Below are 23,242 nucleotides of genomic sequence, written 5' to 3' on the forward strand. Positions count from 1 at the left end.
ACGTATACTTGACAGAAGGCTCAAATAATCTTTCGAGTAGAAGATTCAACCCCGAAACGGTTAGACTCAGACGAGAGCTGCGTAACAGGGTCAAATCACTTACTCTAAGATGATTTAATCCAACTGTAAGTGTCTTAGAATCTTCGATCAACAACTATTCCTCACACATGAATCCTCACATCACTACTTCTACCTGAACATCATGTTGTCTCTTGTCCGCTTTCCGAACGAATAGAGACCACCCTGTTCTCAACTTATCTGTCAACTATCTGAAGTATCGGATTCCACCCCGGTTATTGAACCAATGAACACCCTCTCATTCGCTCCTAGCGACTTCCGAAGAAAACTTTGATTATCAAAACTGCTCTATCCACCTTGCCACTCTTGGCTCTATAACTCCTGGAATCCTCGATCCTATATCTCGACCCCATAGTGTCTGCCAGGTCCTAACTGCCTTGCTATGATCGCACGGGCCTCTCCCACGGGTCTCACCCAAACCATACTACGGAGTGGCCTTTCCCCCAGGTCTCATCTATCTAGGGCTACACGGGTACAACTCCACCTTGAATCCTATCTACCTATCCTTTCCAGATTTTGATCATGCTAACTAGGAGATACGAGCCTCTCCCACACTCCGCTGACTAGGAGATACAGGCCCCTACCCACACTCTGCTAACTGGGAGATACGGTCCCCTGCCCACACTCCGCTAATTGGGAGATACAGTCCCCTGCCCACACCCCTCTATCTGGCCGCTAATAAATGTTCCGGCTATCCCTCAGTCTTACAACATTTCCAACACTGTCTGGCTGCTAGTGAATGCTACGACTATCCCGCAGTCTTACAACACTTTCCATGCTGATCATGCACACGACCTAACATCCTAGATGAAGTCGTGTCCTGAAGGGAATTTTCTCAACCAAGTCCCCAAATCCAAATATCGAACACCAAAAAGACTCGAACCCTACGTTGGGAAGTTTTCCAAACTCCCAAATCACATACCCCTCAATCCAACCCAATCAGCCACTTAGGCCGCTCTCCTTCCTGAAGAGAATGAGAACTCATCCTAAATTCACACTTCCTTCTGTTCCTAAACTCCTAGAGAACTCTCCCCCACTTTGATTCAACTAACATCTTACAGCATACCAGGCCGGAAGGGTTCCCAATCCTTCGTATCATCCAGTGATCAATCTTGCTGGCAACCAATGCTTACTACTGTTAGTGTTCCTAAAACTAACCAACACTAAAGCAGTAAGACTTTTGAAGACTGTCGAAACACTTCCCAGGTTCCAATCACACTTGCTACAACTACCACATCCTAAGAACCCACTATATAAAGAGACGAACTCACACTACTACTCTAAGACTCATGGTATGTAGATGACATATAACCCGGACATAAGCAGGAAGTATAACCCCTAAATACAATTAATCATATAGATGCAAGGTAATAGCAATAAAATCATAAATAAAAACTGACAGGACAGAAAAAGATATGCACCTGCAACATCAGAAGTTGCTCGTGTCTCTGATGTGTGTAAAACGCACTAGTTTTAATCCTATTACTTCAAACACAAATTAAACACACGAAAGGCAGTGAACCTATCGATTAACAGTATAGTTTAAGCAAGTAGGGTATCGAACACAGGGAACGGTAACAATCAAATTAAATACTAGTATTACCTAATTAAAAACAATTAATAAAAGAGGGGGTTTCTCTAGTTTTGCAAGACTAGAAACTTAATCAATCAATTAACTTTCAAACAAAGACAATTAACAACTAAGAAGAACAAGAAAGGACAACTAGATTCAATGATAAAAAAGACTTCTGTTCAGATTCGATTCACTTATTCCTATGGTTGATTTCGTGGCAAGTGCAATGGATTAATATGTCAATGGTTACCGATTCCTAATGTGATTGGGTTCATGTTCATTATTACCAATCCTTTAGTAGACAAGTTAATTCAAACAATGGCCAGTTGATTAAACTAACAAGTTTCCTAGTGTTTAGTTCGTATCAAGCAAGACTTATAATAATAGTTAATCAAATTTGTTCAATTCAATCAACTCATGTATAGATGTTCATCACACATGCTCACACATTGATTTACATATTTTATAGTTAACCCTAGTTTCATATTTACTATTCCTAGGCATACAATCTTATATTCATAAAACTATATGAATCAAGTAATCAAGAAGATATTGATGCAACTCAATCACTTATTTGTTAACTAAAAACATTTATTTTCAATACATAAGGATCTTTAATAAGCTTAACAAGATGAATAACCAAATTAATATCAATTCAACCACTCAATCAAACCATGTTCATAAGATTATCTCATCCAAACATAAGTAAAAAGCTTTTAGCTCATATCTAAAGCAAGTAATAACCTAACATCAAAATCTAATGATTCAAACATGGTTCAAAACAAAGATTAAGAAAAGAAGAATGATTATTTGCCTTTGATTCTCTTCTAAATTTTTTCTTAGGTTGCAATCTCGAAAACTGAAGCTTCAAGAACCCTTTTGGTCTTCAATAATCGCACCTAGCCTCCAGCAAAAGTTAGGGTTCGAATGAGAAAAGTTTCTATATATAAATTCTGAAAACAGCGTCAACTCGAAGAGTTTTTAAGAATAACTCGTCGAGTTTTTTCGATAATCCGCGTATACAGCGTGTACGGCAAGGCATCTTCGAATCTGGAACATTCTGACAAAACTCGTCGAGTTTTTCCGGGATCAACATTTTCTCAAAACGCGAAAGTCGTCTGAAATTGTGTCTAGTTTTCAGAACATTTTAAATCTCGTCAATCGGAGTTATGGTTCATGAGATATGGCCAAAACACTGACGAGGGGTCAAGCTGTCCAACAACATCCTTCTTTCTTCAGTCTTCAATCTCCAAGCTTCTAATCACTCAATCCTCTTCCTTTTTCACCCGATCATGTCTTTTATTGCTGAAATTGAAATATTAAGCTAATTAAGTACCTTTTGTCCATAAAATGATATAAAATCAACAATAATTAATAAGATAATGAATGATTTCTATGACTAAATAAGCCCATATCAAAATACCCCACACTTGACTTTTGTTTTCCCCCAAGAAAAACCGAATTTTAGCACACTAATACCACATAAGACAATCCCAATCGAACCCAGCCATTATGCCAAGACCGCAACGCATGCATTTGTGTCTAAAATTTTTCCTAAGAACCCCCTCAATTCTAAATACTTACAATCCTCATAAACACTCGCCCACTTCTTTTGAACAACGCTCATTTTATGCATCCCTCCGAATCCATCCCCAGAAAACTTTCTTAACCTCAAGTCATTTTTGGTTAAATCCCCAAGCATACATATGAAAAAAATAACCTAGAAAAGAAAATTACAACTAAAAGACAAATACAACTTTTGATTGAATCTTTTATACTTTGTAGCTTTTCTTCATGATATTCTTCTTTGTCTTCACAGCTTTGTAGATTCTTTATTCAAACATTTCATCACTCTTTTTTTTTCAACTTTTTTTTTCTTTTTTTTTTCTTTTTTTTTCACACACTTTTTCCATTCAAAACTAAAAACCTAGAAAAACATATGCTTAAGCAAGGGAATTTAACTTCATCCTTTATTGGTTAAAGGCATTAGTCTAGTGTGCAATGACTACTTAAGCTTTCCTGGATACATTTCTGGTACACGATGCTAAACATGTTGCGATCTTCAAACTAAGAGAGGTTGTGTTTTTGTCTCATGATTTCACTAGAATAAAAGGGGCCACAAATGCACTATAACGTATATTGGCTCAACTAAACATTTGGGTCTTCATAGAATCATCAAACACAATACTAGCATGGAATCCTAATTGCTTTCCCAAAATTTTCTAAATTAGGCCCTTGCAATTTTTATGAAAATTTTTAAAAATTAAACCTAGGATTCTAATATAACTAATGTAATCAACCCCCTACCCCACACTTAATTTATGCAATGTCCCCATTGCATGTTATGCATGATATAGAACATAAAAGTAAAGAGAGAATTGGAACAGACTCCCCTGGGATAGAATTTACGAGGTTGATATTCTTCTTTTGAGCTCCTTCTTCAGCTGACTTTGGACATGGGAACAACTCATCCATGCCTTGGGTGTCAAATCTCGTGTGGTTATGCTCCAAAATATAGTGGAAAAAGATCTTGGAAATGCTCGGAAAATAAACAGTGATAGCACAGCCAATTGCCTTCGTAGAATGTAATCAAATCACCAACTCAAAGGTAAGAGAAAGAGCAACTCGTCGAGTTGGGTCGCTGAAACTGGCACAGTCGGGTTTTTCCAAAAGAACTCGTTGAGTTTATATAGGGAACTCGACGAGTTTTATGCACTGAGTGAACAAAATATACTCCAACTTCAGTTTCATTTTTGGATAGCAATATTCCCCTTTATTTTTCTTCAGTAAAAGCTCATCCTTTCAGCCATTTATTCACCGGACTCGTAATTAGACTCAATTCTCCCACTCTTCTCGTTTTAGACTCGATTTCACGTTTATTCCTCACGCTTTAACAATTTGATCGATTCTTGCCCTAACTTCTGCAAAGATAAAAATCAAAAACCAAATAGTAACAAGGAAAACAATCATTAAATTAAAATCCTACACTACCCTAATAAACTAGAAGTTCAAAAAGAAAAAGAAAAGAAAACTCTAATGACGGGTTGCCTCCCGCAAGCGCTTCTTTTTGTGCGAGTCTTTAGCTGGACTCTCAACTTAATAAACTTCTAATAAACTCAATGCCAATCCATCTGTTGCATTGAATATCTTCTTTGGTGGACCAATTTGTAAAATTTGGCTCTTTGCTTCTATAATTGGCCAAACGAGCTTGAATATATAAAACCCAAGAATCTTGATAAGGGTTGGGACCGGTTGGATACTAATCAGAAATGGATCGCGTTTCAGAACTTTCTCCAAAGTTAGAGTCGTCACCCCATGCTTCGAAACACAATCTGGGAAAATAGGTGGCCATGTCGTGATAATGGTCAAACCACGACTTGGTTCCTGCAACTCAGCTTGTTCTTGTTCTTCATCTGACCCTTCTGCTAGCAATCTTTCCAGCTCCTCCAAATCTCTTTCTGGATTAAATTCTTCATCTTTTAACTCTAGCTCTTGTAACTCAGATTGCTCTTTTTCATTAGGCAAAATGTTATCTAACCATCTTCCAAATTCCTTCAAATCATCATCTGAGTCATATTCCTCATCTTCTTGCTCAATTTCCTGTACTACTTCCTCAAGAAAAACATCAAAAGCATCGACATTTGGAAAATACATAATACGATAATAAAAAATTAAAACAGAAAACGTGTAACTTTATATGAGATTACTATCACACAAAGGATCAATAACACTAGCAAATAAAATTAACTATTAGAACCGTTCCCCGACAACGGCGCCAAAAACTTGATGTGTGTAAAACGCACTAGTTTTAATCCTATTACTTCAAACACAAATTAAACACACGAAAGACAGTGAACCTATCGATTAATAGTATAGTTTAAGCAAGTAGAGTATCGAACACAGGGAACGGTAACAATCAAATTAAATACTAGTATTACCTAATTAAAAACAATTAATAAAAGAGGGGGTTTCTCTAGTTTTGCAAGACTAGAAACTTAATCAATCAATTAACTTTTAAACAAAGACAATTAACAACTAAGAAGAACAAGAAAGGACAACTAGATTCAATGATAAAAGAGACTTCTGTTCAGATTCGATTCACTTATTCCTATGGTTGATTTCGTGGCAAGTGCAATGGATTAATATGTCAATGGTTACCGATTCCTAATGTGATTGGGTTCATGTTCATTATTACCAATCCTTTAGTAGACAAGTTAATTCAAACAATGGCCAGTTGATTAAACTAACAAGTTTCCTAGTGTTTAGTTCGTATCAAGCAAGAGTTATAATAATAGTTAATCAAATTTGTTCAATTCAATCAACTCATGTATAGATGTTCATCACACATGCTCACACATTGATTTACATATTTTATAGTTAACCCTAGTTTCATATTTACTATTCCTAGGCATACAATCTTATATTCATAAAACTATATGAATCAAGTAATCAAGAAGATATTGATGCAACTCAATCACTTATTTGTTAACTAAAAACATTTATTATCAATACATAAGGATCTTTAATAAGCTTAACAAGATAAATAACCAAATTAATATCAATTCAACCACTCAATCAAACCATGTTCATAAGATTATCTCATCCAAACAGAAGTAAAAAGCTTTTAGCTCATATCTAAAGCATGTAATAACCTAAAATCAAAATCTAATGATTAAAACATGGTTCAAAACAAAGATTAAGAGAAGAAGAATGATTATTTGCCTTTGATTCTCTTCTAAATTTTTTCTTAGGTTGCAATCTCGAAAACTGAAGCTTCAAGAACCCTTTTGGTCTTCAATAATCGCACCTAGCCTCCAGCAAAAGTTAGGGTTCGAATGAGAAAAGTTTCTATATATAAATTCTGAAAACAGCGTCAACTCGAAGAGTTTTTAAGAATAACTCGTCGAGTTTTTTCGATAATCCGCGTATACAGCGTGTACGGCAAGGCATCTTCGAATCTGGAACATTCTGACAAAACTCGTCGATTTTAGGCCCAACTCGTCAAGTTTTTCTGGGATCAACATTTTCTCAAAACACGAAAGTCGTCTGAAATTGTGTCTAGTTTTCAGAACATTTTGAATCTCGTCAATCGGAGTTATGGTTCATGAGATATGGCCAAAACACTGACGAGGGGTCAAGCTGTCAAGCAACATCCTTCTTTCTTCAGTCTTCAATCTCCAAGCTTCCAATCACTCAATCCTCTTCCTTTTTCACCCGAGCATGTCTTTTATTGCTGAAATTGAAATATTAAGCTAATTAAGTACCTTTTGTCCATAAAATGATATAAAATCAACAATAATTAATAAGATAATGAATGATTTCTATGACTAAATAAGCCCATATCAGTCTCCTCTATAGTCAACTAGAAATCCTTGCTCCTTGCTGCAAGCGCCTCTGCTCGGCCCTGATGTTTGTCGATGATCCTTAATGTCGTAGGGGCAGGTGCCATCACCTGTCCCGCTGCAGCGAAACTCGGACATTGGTCCTTCTTGTGGCCCCTCCGACTGCAATGAAATCAGATTAGGTCTGATCCCTGGGTGGTGGTAGCTATACAATCCCTACTATAATGACCGATCCGGCCACACTTGAAGCAGCCAGAATCATCACCACTGTCACTCCTACACGCTCCCTCGTGTGTCCTGCCGCATTTGCCACAGCAACTACGGTCCTAATGACCCCTCAGTCTGGAATCCGATACCTTGGGCCTCTTTCCCGATCCCATGGATGTCTGAAACTCGTATGGCTTCCTCTTCCTCTATGTCTCTAAGTCGATCTCCCTCTTCCTAGCTCGAGCGATCATATCCTACAGCGTCTTGCAACTGGACCTGCTCACAAACTGTCTAATGTCGCTCCTTAGCATCTTGTGGTATAAAGCCTTCTTCATCTCCTCGTCCGCCACATACTGCGGAATAAAGAGGGCCCTTTCCCTGAACTTGGCGGTGATCTCCGCCACCATCTCAGTCGTCTGCTGGAGGTCCTGGAACTCTCGTGCTAGCTGCTGCACCTCAATCACTAGTGCAAAATCGGCCCTGAACCCGACCGAGAAGTCACTCCATGTCATCGCGTCAATAGCGACATCATCTCCACTAGCATGTCCAACCTCCTCACACCAATCTCGCGCTCTGTCCTTCAGAAGACAAGAGGTGAGTCGGACCTTGTCCCCCTCGGGACATTGGCTAGTATGAAAAACGATGGCGACATTTTCCAACCACCGGCTGCTAGCAATGTGGTCCTTAGCCCCATGATAGTCTAGAGCTCCATATGCTTTGAACTCCCTGAATGTAAACATGCGCGGCCCCATCATGGCCACCATCTCGGTGCGGAATGCACCCAACCTCCCGTCTAAAAATCTACAAAATTCCCTCCTTGACCGTACCAAAGATCACAGGAGTCTGGTCTAAAATACTGCGCATAACCTCAGCTGAAATAAACTCTCTCATCTGCTCATCAAGTTGCTCGGCTCCAGATCCTAAGCATGATCCGTCACCAGCGCTTGAACTGCCAACTGGTTTAGTGCGTAGCATCACCATACTAAAAACACACCATAACGAACATCATTATACACATCATAACTCGAGGGAACTCACATACTACAAGTTTCATGGGTTCATCTCAGCCTTCCTTGATTCGAGTACGGATCCTCAGCTTTCAGTAGTACTGGCTCATACTACCTTCCACATTTATCCGTACTTTCCTTAAGAACTGCCTTGACTCCACCAAGTCCCTTCTACTGCTACTGTTGTTCTCACGCTAATCTCATCATAGGCTTGCGCTAGGGTAATAACCATCCCACTCTCTGCTATTAGCTGCAGAAGAAGTCCCTGCTATCTCCCTCTAACTAGCTCGCGAATACCATTACATATCACTAAGACCAGATAATTCTTCGAATGAGAGGTCCTACCCATCAACGGTTAGACTCAAACAAGAGCTGCGAAATAGAGCTAAACCTAACCTTCTGAAATTATTTAGTCCTTGCAATATGTAACTTAACATATTTTTTTACTAGTTAGTTAGAGATAACTAGAACTCCTAAAAGCACAAAGCAAGCAGCATTCGAGCATTGAGTACACATAATCAAGCATATCCTAATCAAGCCATCATATCACTGACTAATCTGTACTAGCATGCAGTTCATAAAGCAGATACACATATAACAGGCACATACGACATCCTTCCTAGATCCTTAGTCCTAATCTAGCATGCAGTTCTCATAAGCATATCATAACATAAACTTGTATGTGTAATTTGGGAGTACTTACTTGAGCTCAGCTGATTGCATGCACCACACCCTTTTCTCTTTTCAAAATTCTTTTCTTTTTTCGAAAATCTTTTCTCTTTTCAAAGCTCTTTTTTATAAAAATGACTTCATTTTGAAAATTTTCATACCAAGTCCTTAGTTTGAGGTCAGACACACTCGAGAGTGTGCTCCAATCCCTCAAACCAAGGCTCAAATACCGACTTGAAACATCCCAAAAATATGGTCCAAAATTTCATTTTAAATCATTAATAAAACCATAGTTAACAATTCATCATATAAAAATCATAAGTCATGTATCTCAAAATATCATAAACATCTGTCAAAACATATCAGAGTAAAAAAAATCCAAGGCTAAACAATTGTGTGTGTACTGCATTCATCCTGAGCTTTTCCCCTTGCTATTGGAAGTACCTGAAACCAAAACTGAAAATTGTAAGCACGAATGCTAATGAGTCTCCCCAAGCTACCATATACCATGCAACTAATCACATAGATTGGGCCCCCGCCCCTTCCTGGGACCCCTCCCGGCATCAGACAGTGTCCGACATTAGGCCCCGTCGGGCATCGAGCCCCACTCGGTATACAAATCAGTTTCTACCAGGCCCCGCCTGTCTCTGGGCCCAGCCCACTATACACATACTGACATAGCATATAATCATATTAACACATAAAGAATCATATATACAGTAATATGTATTCTCATCTTAAGGCCTCGCCTATCATGGGGCCCGCCCATACTCTCCTAATAATGAGATATGGAACCCCGTCCACACTCAGCTAGTGATGAGATTCGAGACCCCGTCCACACTCACCTTCCTACCAGGCACATACAAGTATCACAAAGACAACAAGTATAACTAAACATGCATTCCTTCATCGGGTATCACCCGACATCGAATCGTAGTTTGGGAGCATACATATAAACACTCCCCGGGTCCCACCGGGCATCGGACCGAAATCCAGAATCATATAAACATTCCTCGGGCTTGCCCCGACATCGGACCGAAGCGAAAACATATAAATAGACATGTGCAAGAATCACAAAGACATCAGGCATACAAACATTCCTCGGGTTTCCCGGCAACAGACCTTAGTCCAGAACATACTAACATACGTAAACAGGCCTTCATTGGTGCCTTCGACCCATTCCTACGGGAGAAAACTCACCTCAAATGTCGAGTGAAGTAGTTGAACGTCTCTGCTCCTAAAACTGACTCTACTCACTCCCTATACAAAACAACCCCTTAGATACCATTCCTTACATCAAGACCCCTTCATGGGTCAACCTTGGTCAAAGTCAAGGTCCAAGTCAAAGTCAAAGCTCAGTCAAAGTCAAAGGAAACAATCCACGTTGACTCAACTCGTCGAGTTATCCCCATGACTCGTCGAGTTCCTTTGCTACACATGGTCGTGATAGAACGATTCAACTTGTCGAGTCCTTTCATAGACTCATCGAGTTCTACCTTGTACAAAATCAGGACAAATCGACACAACCCGTCGAGTCCCTCTCCGGATTCGTCGAGTTCCTCAGTTTGTTTAGGCCACCTTAAGGGATTAATCCCCTACTCTTCAGATCTAAGCTTCATACTTCTCATATACCCTGAAAATGTCCTTTTAAGGGTAAAGTTTCCAACTTTACCCATTAATACCTTTTCTTAATGGGTTTATCTCAAACCCTAACTCCTTAGGACCTAAATCTTGGTCCTCAATCCATCAATACTCCAAGCTAAAGCATATAACTGAGATCTGGACGCTAGACACCCCATGAACACGTAAAGCTTCCACCTTTCTCTCCATGCATGGACTTTTGGAGCTAAAAAGGCTAAAATAACATCCTATAGCTTGCATGGGGCTTCAATGACCATAAAGTTTGCACCTTTATGCCATGAAAGCCCTCCATGGTTCCAGATCTGATGGTGTACTAACTTGGGACATCCATATCCCAAAGATCAAGCTTCTTGGACCAAAAACCCAATAAAATGATAATAAAGAGATCTAAGAAGCTACTAAGCAAGTTTGAGACCTGCTTACCAGAAAATCATGAGAATGAAGTGGAGTCTCTAGATATACTTGCTTCTTCTTGAATCCACAAGCTTCTCCTTCCTTCTCAAGCTTCAAAACACATCAAGTTTCTCTTTAGGATGGCTCACAACACTCAAACTAGCATTAGGGTTTCTGTACTCAGGGTTTGGACAATGGAGGCTGGAAATCCTAGAGTTTAGGATGTATAAATAGGGTGTAAAATCCCGGATTTAGGGTTTCCCAAACCCAGTCCAACTCCTCGAGTTGGTCTTCCAAAAACACGCGTGACAACATTCCTACTCGTCGAGTTCTCACCCTTGAACTTGACGAGTTGCCTTCTTGTTGGAGATTTTCCTTCCTCATTTGGCCTTCTGGTTTTCGGGTGTTCAAATTAATTTTCATGTTTGGTCCCTAACTCCACTTTTTAACTCGGAAGGTCCCTAAAAATGTATTTTGTTGCGTATTTGATCCCTACTACATATAAAAAGACAATTTTACCCTTATAATTTTATTTTCAGGTTTATTTATTATTTACTTGTGTTTAGAAAAGACTAATTTAATAAAAAAAATTATGTGGTCCCCACCACCCAAACCCATTCCTTTACTTCTCTCTCGTGCCTTTTAATTTGACTTTTCCTCTATGTTCATCGTCCTCATCATTCCCCTCTATTTTCACCATCGATATCCATCCCTTCCTCTTCATTTCCAATGCACCCGACTTCATCAGTAATGGAACCCTTGACCACAGAATTACCCCTTTGTGCCCTAAATATCGTTTCGAGAGTGCAACCCACGACAACAACCTAGTTAAGTTGATCGATGATTGACATATCGCTGGAAACAACTTCTTTTGCCAAAACCTACCTTCGTTCCTCTTCACCTCCATCATGTAACAAATCTACGGACTAGAAAAAAGGAGTGTAAGAAAAGCTCCACCCATTCCCTTGCGTCCACATTCAATCCATTCCACCTATTCCCTTGGGTTTTTGAGTCGATTTGAATAGGCTTTTTCTAGATTTTCTTTATTTTTTTGGATGTTAATTAATTTCGTTTGTAATAGATAATGAAGGGAGTATAATGATAGGTAAGAGATCTGCAACCTTTACTAGCGATTCCAAAGTAAGCATGCGGGATATGGTTGGGAAAGGGATAATGGGGCGCCGGGAGGGGGGGGAGTGGTTGTGGGTCGGGCGACGATGACGGAAAAGATATTCGGGACAGAAGGGGTCGGCAGAGAGCTTTTCGAAAAAAGGGAACCAAATTAAACACCTTTTCCAACAATTATGGTTGTAATGTGGGGGGTTTTACTGCAAGAAAAGGGAGGATGATGGAGGTTTCTGGTGAATAGATGGAAGGGGTGATGTAGGTTTCCGACGAATAGAAGGTAGGGAAGGGAGGAGGAAGAAGGAGTGTGTGGTGGCGATGACAGATGAAGTCGTCGATATATTTTGAGACCAGAGACGGGTATGGTGAAGGTAAGTGTGACGTGGGACCCATGTTATTTAATAAATATTTTTCAAGTGAATAAATAACAATTGACCATAAACAAATTAAAAATAAATAAAGAATGGTAATATAGTCTTTTAACGTTTGTCTAGGACCAAATACATAACAAAATACAATTTTAGAGACTTTCCAAGTTTAAAAAGAAGTTATCGACCAAATATACAAATTACCCCAAACCACACGATTCGTGTATTTTACTCGTGATAAAACTTATGAGTATGTAGCTGATTTTCCAATAGTTATAATGATATGAAATAAATAATTATAATGCAATGAAATGTTTGGAAATTAATTTATTTTTAAATATTATGATTAGAAAGGAGGATGAAATATTTGATCGACTCAACTGAAGTTGTTGGGTTAAGTAACCCATATATTCACATAGTATTCCTTAGTTTCTTTTATTTATAAAAATAGATCAACGATATTTCACACATTAGTATAAAATAATATTAATCAAAGATTAAGAGGAAAATTCAAATATAAATTGGATCCCATTTGCCCCAATGAAGGTAGGTGTAAACTGATAAACGGCCTCATTCTTACATTACACAATAGTCAATCTACCTTCAACCTCCATCCATAAAGCCAACACACAAACTCTTCTATCCATCTTCATCTTCATCTTCACTCAAACATTAAGATTGATCCAAAATTAACTCAAAAGAAACAAACACAACACAAAGAAAACGTCCATGGAGTCTGTGATCTCAGAGCTAGAAGGAACCCTTTTGAAGAACCATGATCCTTTCTCTTACTTCATGCTAGTAGCTTTCGAAGCCTCTGGCTTAATCCGGTTTGCATCCTTGTTACTATTTTGGCCGATCATCAAGTTACTAGATGCATGCGGGAAGCCTGACTTTGGCCTGAAGTTGGCCATCTTTCTTGCCACCGCCGGAGTTCCCATGTCTGAAATTGAATCGGTGGCGAGGGCAGTTCTACCCAAGTTTTACTTCGATGATCTTGATTTGGATGCTTGGAGGATTCTTAACATGTGTGATCGAAGGGTGGTAGTGACCAAAATGCCTAGGGTGATGGTTGAGCGGTTCGTGAAGGAGCATTTACGTGCTGATGAGGTTATCGGGACTGAGCTTGTGGTGAGCCGGTTTGGGTTCGCCACCGGTTTAGTTCAGGATTGTGGGTTCGGTTCATCTGTTTATGATCGTGTTTCAGCCATGTTTGAAGGTCAGCAACCAAGCTTAGGGATCGGAAAATGTCATTCTGGTTCTTCATTCTTGAACCTATCCAAGGTATGGAATATAATGCAAATTTTACGTATAGTTTAAGAAACATGAATTGTTTATTGATGAATATTACAAATAACATGCAAATGATGAGATTATGGTTTTTTGTAGGAACAAGTAAGTGCACCATATATAATCAAAGACTACCAGAAGCACAGAACCCACCAAGAACTCCGCCCGGTGCCGGTGATCTTTCACGATGGCCGCCTGGTTAAAAGGCCGACGCCTTCCACCGCCCTGCTCATCCTCCTCTGGATTCCACTAGGTGTCATCCTCGCAATCATTCGTATCATGGTCGGCGTTGTGTTGCCAATGTGGGCTATTCCTTATGTGGCATGCATCTTCGGTTCCAAAGTCATAGTGAAAGGAGTCCCTCCACCACCACCGTCTGCTTCCAACGGCGGTGTTCTCTTTGTTTGCACCCATCGGAGTTTAATGGATCCTGTGGTTTTATCCACCGTCCTCCAACGGAGTATCCCCGCCGTCACCTACTCCATATCAAGATTATCCGAGATCCTATCGCCCATCCCCACCGTCCGTTTGACCCGGGTCCGCCACGTCGATGCCGATAGAATAAAAAAGGAACTATCCAGAGGTGATCTGGTAGTTTGCCCAGAAGGTACAACTTGCAGAGAGCCCTTTTTGCTCCGGTTCAGTGCACTTTTCGCCGAACTAACAGACCGGATAGTTCCGGTGGCCATGAACTACCGGGTGGGGTTTTTCCATGCAACGACGGCAAAGGGTTGGAAAGGGTTAGACCCGATATTCTTTTTCATGAACCCTAGGCCGGTTTATGAGGTTACATTCTTGAACCAGTTGCCGGCGGAGGCTACTTGCTCGTCGGGAAAAAGCCCACACGACGTCGCAAATTACGTTCAAAGAATCTTGGCGGCGACGCTAGGGTTTGAGTGCACAAACTTTACAAGGAAAGACAAGTACAGAGTTCTTGCTGGAAATGATGGAACAGTGTCGTACACGACGGTGTTGGGTCGGGTCCAGAAGATGGGAAAAACCGTGAGGAAGGTGGTGGGTACAGTTAAACCGTTTATTTTTAATTAGTTGATGGTAATTAATAATATGATCATAATTGTGTGTTTTTTTACATGTAATAATCTTCACTTTTTTTTTTACTATTGTTCCTAAAGATTTTTTTGTATCTTATTTTTGCATAACAAAGTTTAATAATATTTGTGGATTGATGATTCTTTCTTGCATTATATCCATTTCATATATTTTGTAATTAATCAGTAGTAAAAACTAAAAAGCGTTAAACCTAAATTGAATGTCTTCTATACTCAAGAATCAAGACCAACTCTTAGAAAATATGGTCTTTAGAGCTTAGGGCCCGATATGCCCGGTCCACTCTTAACAATTTCTAACCTTCAAACTTGGGCCTTGAGCGACCTTAAGTGGCCTTCATTTTGGATTTATCTTTTTTTTTTTAATGTTCTTTTCTACTTTTCCAAAGATCTTATTTAACACATTTCATCCTAGTAACTAGTGTAATATCCGCTCCTTGGTGTTTTTCTGATTAACGTACTTGGTGCCAATTTTTATAACAATGGGGATAATAACTTAAAAGACCAGAGGGTGGGAGAGGGTGGGGGGAAGCTCCCCTCACTTTTTATGAGCCATACCCTCTTTTCCCTAACTTTTTTTTCCCTCACCTAAAAGCTAAGGAATGGGTGTGAAACCTTTCCCTCACTTTTTTTTTTTAAAATATATTTCATACATATATTATACTTATTTTGTAGGGAATTAAAAACCATGAATTTTAATATATTTTTTATATTTTTTTAGTAGGTACATAATTTTATAAATATTAAAAAAAAACAAACAAAAAAAACAAAACAAAACCTGACCAATAGCATGAAGGGAGAGAGTGCGGCACCCCCTCCCCACATCTCTTTCCCACACATGTTTTCCATCACCTTTCCCTCACCCACGGAGTGGTGTACAGGAGTGAGGGAAGCTTCCCTCACCCCTTTCCTGCACTCACTCCATCCGGCCTAAGGGTAATATAGTTTTGTTTTTGTGCACATTTAGGTATTTATGCTTTTTTTTTTTTTTGTAAACATAAGACCATCGAATTTGTTTGGATTTTTCACAAAACATATTAGATCGGTTGATTTATGTTTTCCAGTTAAAAATGTTTTGTTTTTATATACACTTAGTCACCCATGTTTTGTTTTGTATACATCTAGTCATGTATGTTTTGCTTTTGTATAAACTTAGTCACTTATCATGTGTTTGATTTTTTCCAAAAGTTCATAAATCAAGTTCATGTGCTCAACTAATATAAAACTCAGAGTTTATGTGCTCATCTAATTAAACTTAAGTTACTAAGTCCATATAGAGAATCAACTTTAAGATATGATTAATTTTTTGTAATTAGTTATTTTTATTATTCAAATGTTGACTAGGAGTTGTTAATAGAGTTATCATTTTGAAAGATCCTATATCTGAGAGCATGCTTGCACATATTAATAGCTTAAGTATATATGTTCCAAGAGATGAAAGAGAGCATGCTTGTACACATTAATAGCTTAATTATATATGTTCCAAGAGATGAAAGTGGCACATGAAGTTGCTTGACTTTTTTTATATTAGATTAAAGTTAATTGGTGAATTCCTTGTCTCTAAGCTAGAGGCTCTACCTGATTGCACTCCTAATGAATTTGATTATTTTGAAGATGTGTTGAAGGTTGGTCCCGATCTTGTTAGCATTTGTATGCTCAAAGTAAACATATTTGGCTTAGAGTATGTAGATATTGTATGTTTTGCTTTTGTACAAATTTAGTCACTCATAATGTGTATATTTATCATGTGTTTGATTTTTTTCCAGAAGTTCAAGAATCGAGTTCATGTGTTCAGCTAATAATAAAACCTAGAGTTCATGTGTTCATCTAAAAAAACGCAAGTTACTAAGTTCATATAGAGAACTATGCTTAAGACATGATAAACTTTTATAGTTACGATTTGTTTTTATTGTTCAAATGTTGTCTATGAGTTGTTAATAGAGTTATCATTTTTGAAAGATTCTATATCTGAGAGCATGCTTGTACATATTAATAACTTAATTATATATATATATATATATATATATATATATGTTCCAAGATATGAAAGAGGCACATGAAGTTGTCTTGACTTTTTTGATTTTAGATTAAAGTTAACTGCTCAATTCCTTGTCTCTAAGCTAGAGTCTCTACATGATAGCACTCCTAATGAATTTGATTCATTTGAAGATGTGTTGAAGGTTGGTCCCGATCTTGTTAACATTCATATGCTCAAAGTAAACCCATTTGGCTTAGAATATGTAGATATTCATTTATATGACTAATAACTGTCATTTGTTTGATTGATAGTTGATGATTCTGCCACTTATTTTTGTAGGAGTAACCTCCTATAGGCAATATAGATTCCAAATTATATGTTAACCAAAACAGATCCATAAAATCTTACCATGTTGAGACAAAGATCGATGGATTGGAGATAGATGAGGTAAATTTCCTCCAACAAGCAACACGAACTTTTCTATTTTCGGAAAAAGATGGAACACTAAAATCCATGAGTAATTAAATATGTACAAAAGAAAAACATAAGTGACTAAATGGTATTTTGTGGATAATTGTAACATCGGAATCTAGGTATTTCCTTTTTAAGCCCTTGATATAAATTATTTGGCAAACAAGACCCTCTATACATTGGATGTACGTGTATGTACGCTTAGCATATATAGGCGCATTGATCAAGAAACTGAGCCTCGTATGCGGGGCGTAAGAGCATGTCCGCAGGGAGTACGTCGCCAAAAGACTAAAATCCTAATTTTCATACTTGATCCCTATTTAAGCTCATTTATGACCTTTGGACCTTATCCATTATTAGCCTCCACACCTTTAAACGTCCCTAAAAACCCTAGTTTCCATTAGATGTGATATTTGAGCTTGAAGTGTTATTAGTGGCCTTTTTGGTGTGTTTGCAAGAAAGAGAAGTTGGTGAGCAAGCCTTAGATGTGGTTGAGCTTCAATATCTTGAATCTACATCATCTCGAGAAGCTTTTGGAGGTAAAAAGCTCATATCTTGTTGATCCTTTTGCTAGATAGAGTTAGGGTTTGTTCATAAGCTCGTTTTTGGTCCATGGAGTATCTATTTTGAGTTTGGGAAACTCCAAAAGCTTGTAATGTTAAATCTTAGTCCCTTTGGCATGTTAGAAGCATAAAAATGTTATTTTGGAGATTTTTATGGTACCATGCATAAGTGTAAAATTTTAAAGTAAGTCTTAATGGAAAAAAAGGATGTTGGGCTCCCACAAGGCATGCAAAGGCATAAAGTTGCCAACTTTATGCACTAGGACCCCTTAAATGACTAAGATCTAGAATTTGACGAAGTGGTTGCATGGATTAAGCACTTAATGGATTAATAAGCTTAACAACTTAGTATTCTGGGCATACTAAGTTGTACGATGCACGTTCTGCCTGAAGATCAAGTACGCTAAGCGTACCGATAATGTATGATGCGCGTATGCCCAATGGGATAATGGTCAACTTTTAGACTTTTGGACTTTTGGGCCTTAACTAGTTATGGGCCTTGCCTACTTACGTAAGGTGGGGCCAGTTTCCTATTGTGGGACTTGCGTTTCATGGTTTAGGCCTTTTGGGCCATAGGGTCCGTTATTGTAGATAGGTCGAATATAGTTAGGACCGTTAAGGGATGGGCGTAACGGGTCATAATATAGGTGTTGGACTTAGGGTTTTGGCTAATGTATTGAGTCTGGGGCCTAATTCTAATTAGGGTAATTTGTGTATATTCAATGTGAGATTGTCAGATTGGTAGCCGAGTAGTCAGTATATACCAGCAGACTGAGGTGAGTCTTCTCACTATATCAATGGGTCGAAGGCACCAATGCCGGCCCATTACTTGACATACAGAATGATAGTTGTCTATGTGTTTGTATGAATGAAAGACCTTAGGGGTATCTTGTGGCACTTGTATGGAAGACCATGGGAGTAGCCCATGGCATGGAAGACCATAGGGGTAGCCCAAGGCACTTAGATGTCAAACCATCTGGTAGCCCATGACACTTAGATATCAGACCATGAGGGTAGCCAATGACATTTGAGGGAAAAGACCATGCGAGTAGCCCATGGCAATCATATGTATGTTGTGTGGCATTTTGCGATTGTTTGTTATGTGGTATTTGGGAACTCACTAAGCTTTTGCTTACAGTTTGTATTGTGATTTCAGGTACTTCCGATACTAAGGGGAATGGTCCGACTTGATGGCACAACATTCACTCTCCACTATTTTCTGCACTTACTGATACTGTTACTTTGATAATTGAACATAGGGCTGCAAACGAGCCGAGCCGAGCTCGAGCCTGACCAGGCTCGGGCTCGGCTCGTTTAAATATTTATAGGCTTGAGCTCGAGCTCGGCTCATTTCGAGCCTTGTGGTACAAAGCTCGAGATCGGCTCGTTAAGAATTGTATGGGCTCGAGCTCGGTTTAGGATTGGCTCGTATACGATATACTCTAATTTCACGAGCCTAATTGAGCCAAGTAACAGAGGCTCGAGCTCGAGCTCGTTTAATAAACAACCCTAATATTAAGCTCGAGCTTGGCTCAGGCTCGTTTAAAATCGATCTCGAGTCGAGCTTTTAACGATTCGATCTCGAATAGCTCACGAGTAGCTTGTCTCGTTTGCACCCCTAATTAAACATGTTTAAGTGTAATGGAATTTGGAAACAAGTTATGGATGTAATTTCCTTTTTGAAAATGAAAAATTTTATTTGGAATTTGGGTTGTTACAAGTTGGTATCAGAGCCTTGGTTTGAGGGATTTGGGCACACCCTTTGGTGTGTCAGAACTCAAACTGAAGAAATGATAATCTTTTCAAAAGAAAAAAGAAATCGAATTTTTCTGGAAAAAGGTTTTCTTAAGTAAAAGGGAGAGTGCAATGCGTGCGATCGGCCGAGTGCAAGTAAGTGTTTCCCCAAAAAAAAATAAACCATGCTTATGTATTGCAACTAGTATGTTGATATGTGAAGTGCATGCTAAAGTAGGGCTAAGGATACCTTTATGGGCTATGTGATAAAATTGCCTGATTTGTGTGATACCTTATAGCCTAGGAAATTTGATGCTATATTTTTCTTGGAATCAATGTGTTGGATATAGTGTCTAAGTCCATAACTTTATTTGGTATGTACTTGATCCGACCCGGCATGGTCCATTTGGGTTGCATGGCATTGCAATACTTGGATAGACTAAATGAGAGAATATGGCACTTATGATTATTAATATATTATAAGTTCTAATATATTAATAATTGTGTTATTTAATTAGTATTGATCAAGTATTAATCTAGTATTAATTTGGTGATCAAAGTGAGACTAATTAAATAGATAGGGTTGATTATGACAATCATCAATTCTTTTTTGGTGGATTAATGATCCATGGTTTATGGGTTATGGATGTAACCATTTGGAGCTCCATGGATAGTCCATGGGAGTTACAAACCCATGGGTCATGAGAAATGAAGAGTCATGACAATTATGGGTCTTCTTAATGAAACCCTGATTATGACACCACTATAAAAGGAACCCTTTGGCTAGCAAAATCGTGACCTAGTGTTACTAGAGAGGGCATAACCGATTTTGAGTGCTAGAAGTATTCTCTAAAGTTATTCCAAGTTTTGTGGTGTTGTGTGAAGCATTTGAGGCACAACATTTGGGGTGCTAGGCTCACAAAGTCTTGAAGGAATCCAAGCAACAACAAGGTATGTATTTCTACTAGTTTTTATGTTTCATATATTCCCCATGCCATGCTAGTTAGGAAATAACCTTGAAAAAGAAATTTGCATGTATATAGAGAAAACATAGATTCAAGGTTATTAGGGTTGCATGTACACTTAGGAAGTGTTAGAATGCTCAAAACCCATCAATGGTATCAGAGCCTAGGATTGTTTTCTATATACTTGATGCAAAACTGCTTGAAAATCGAAAATTCTGCTCACTGTCGACTGGACTCGCCGAGTTCATGGGGAGGACTCGCCGAGTCCATGTACAAATTCATCCTACTCGTCGAGTAGGATCATGCACTCGATGAGTAGGTGCGTGCTGGGCAGTCTTTTTGTGTTTTGTTGCTGGAAATGGATTAAAATCATTATCCCAATCTGTTTTGGACTTGAAAAACTGTGTTTCAAAATGATAATGATTATGTTAACCCATTTTCACATGACTTTTATCAATTTTCAAGAATTGTATATGTTAATATGATTCATGAAATTGATTGGCATGAATTTGTGTTCTTATGAGTTTTTAGAAGATCATAGGAATTATGTGTAACCTCCATGTGTGTTTAATTCATGATCTTAATTGTAATGATGGTGTTCATTACTTGTCCTTAAGTTATGGATAACCAAAAGTCACTTCTTTAAATTATGATTAAAGAACTAAAGAGGTTTCATAAAATGAAGAGTCTTCATTTTTATGAACCATTAAAACTCATAAGTTACAAATTGAAGAGACTTGGAATAGTTTCAATTCTTGCCCTCAAGTTTTGGAATTTGAAAAGTCTTACACTCTAATACTTTAATTCCAAATTAAACCTTAGATTTTTAAAAAGTTTAAAAATCAACACTTATACTATTATTATAATTTTATTATATAGATATGTATAAGAATATGTCGTTCTTACCGTTAGTAGGCCTCATTCACGAAGCCGGTCTATAAGGGGGGTATAAGGTTGTTGCCTATAAAATGGTGACTTAATGGGTGTCCACTCTCACCCACCGCTTCCTTGATCGGTGGAGGGTCGTTAGCCGAACAGGTAGGATATGACTTTAAATTCTCATTAAAAGTATAATGAATTATAAAGTAACTATACATTATAAATTCCCAATTTTAGTTACTTTAGGAAAATGTGAATTTGGTGCTAGCCCATAAAATTACACTTTGTACCTTACCAAGTCGTTAGTGGAGCGTGTGTGGTTAACCGGCACACTAACATGGACTAGTAAGAGTGGCAAAGGGTAACTTGACTTTATTATAGATCGGTGGAGCGTGTGTGGTTAACCGGCACATCGATTAGGTAATATTGTTAAGGGTACCAAGTCAATTTGTATGGTTATTCACACCTTGTTTGTGATCCTCGGCATCCCAGTCACAAACTTGAGAGGGCACATTCGAGATTCAAACATGCCATTGAAAAGTTCAATGTATCTCAAAAGATCTAGGAGTTTCAAAATCAATAAAAACTAATAATAAAATATTTCGTCTTATGGTGGAAATTGGTAAATCGTCATTTACCTACCTTCAAATATTTTATAGTGTGGATTACGACATCCCTCTTCCACCTATAAATAGTTTGTTGGATCCTAGCCTTAATATTTCATTTGGGTGACTTATTAAGGACTCTTAATCTAATGAAACTTATCTTCCTTTTATTCCAGATGTCTTCCAATAATGTTGCTGGCTCAAACCCGACAGGCTCCTTTTCCCTAATGAACTTGTGTGGTAAGGTCATCTTTGATGGATCCAACTTTAATGAGTGGATCAAAAACATCAGGATGATTACCCGCTATGAGGACAAAGAATATGTCCTTGGCAGGGAGCTTAAGGTTGTTAATGAAGCCACTGCTACTCCAGAAGAGATTGCGGAGTTCATTGCACATGAAAAGGATGCCACCAAGGTGTCCTGCATCATGATGGCAACAATGACTCCGGAACTCCAAAAATCTTATGAAGATTTCTACCCGTATGAGATGCACCTAGATCTGATGGAAAGGTACCATCAGGGCGCACGTCAAGAGAGGTATGAAATCATTTCCTCCATGATAACCGCAAGGATGAAGGATGGTGAACCCATCACTGGTCACTTGCAGAAGATGCAGAGGTTCGTTGACCGGTTGCTAAAGCTTAATGTTGACTTCCCTAAGGAATTGGCGATTGACATCATTCTCCATTCCTTACCTCAAAGTTATGATCAGTTTCGTATGACTTATCATATGAACAAGGAGGAAGTCACACTTAGCAAACTTCAAGGACTCTTAAGGACAGCTGAAAATGGCCTTAAGGGAAAAGTAGTTGCTACTTCTACTCCTTTAACAACCCCTGTTCTTGCAATTGGGAAAAGGAAGGGTAAGAAGAGGAAAAGCCCTTTAAAGGGTACCAAGGGTAAGACTCTTGATGGTTCCTCTTCAAGTGGGACAAAGAAAGGTCCCATTACTCCTTCTTCGAACCCAAAGGAAGCACAGTGCTTCTATTGCCAAGATAAGGGACACTTCAAGCGAAGCTGCGCCAAATATTTGCAAGATGTAAAGGATGGGAAGGTTAAACCCACCCATGCAGGTATTTACACAATATTGTCTAAAAACTCATCTAATGCTAATTCTTGGGTGCTTGATACAGGGTGTGGTATTCACATTTGTACTGATTTGCAGGCACTAAGAAGAAGTGAGCAAGTGGAGCACGGGAAGATAAACTTAGTCATGGACAACAGGAAAGCATCACCTTTTACCAAGATAGGAGTTTATTCTTTATTGCTTAATAATGGGTTAATGT

The 23,242-nt window shown here is 38.5% G+C and overlaps 1 protein-coding gene across 1 annotated transcript; it reads left to right on the forward strand.

Moving 5' to 3' along the window:
• The first annotated feature begins 12,979 nt into the window (after window positions 1-12,979).
• LOC111919765 (glycerol-3-phosphate acyltransferase 5) lies at window positions 12,980-14,886 on the forward strand. The gene is made up of 2 exons (XM_023915358.3): window positions 12,980-13,687; window positions 13,793-14,886. The coding sequence occupies exons 1-2, from the start codon at window positions 13,133-13,135 to the stop codon at window positions 14,738-14,740; spliced, it is 1,503 nt and encodes a 500-aa protein (XP_023771126.1). The 5' UTR covers window positions 12,980-13,132; the 3' UTR covers window positions 14,741-14,886.
• Window positions 14,887-23,242: the final 8,356 nt, after the last annotated feature.

The sequence above is a fragment of the Lactuca sativa genome, chromosome 8 (assembly GCF_002870075.4).
Source record: "Lactuca sativa cultivar Salinas chromosome 8, Lsat_Salinas_v11, whole genome shotgun sequence".
NCBI lineage: Eukaryota > Viridiplantae > Streptophyta > Magnoliopsida > Asterales > Asteraceae > Lactuca > Lactuca sativa.

What these genes read in the sequence shown, in the direction of transcription:
- LOC111919765 (XM_023915358.3), top strand. Translation starts at nt 13,133, where the DNA reads ATGGAGTCTGTGATCTCAGAGCTAGAAGGAACCCTTTTGAAGAACCAT. An exon ending in CATTCTTGAACCTATCCAAG is followed by an intron (nt 13,688 to 13,792) that starts GTATGGAATATA and finishes GGTTTTTTGTAG; the next exon opens with GAACAAGTAAGTGCACCATA.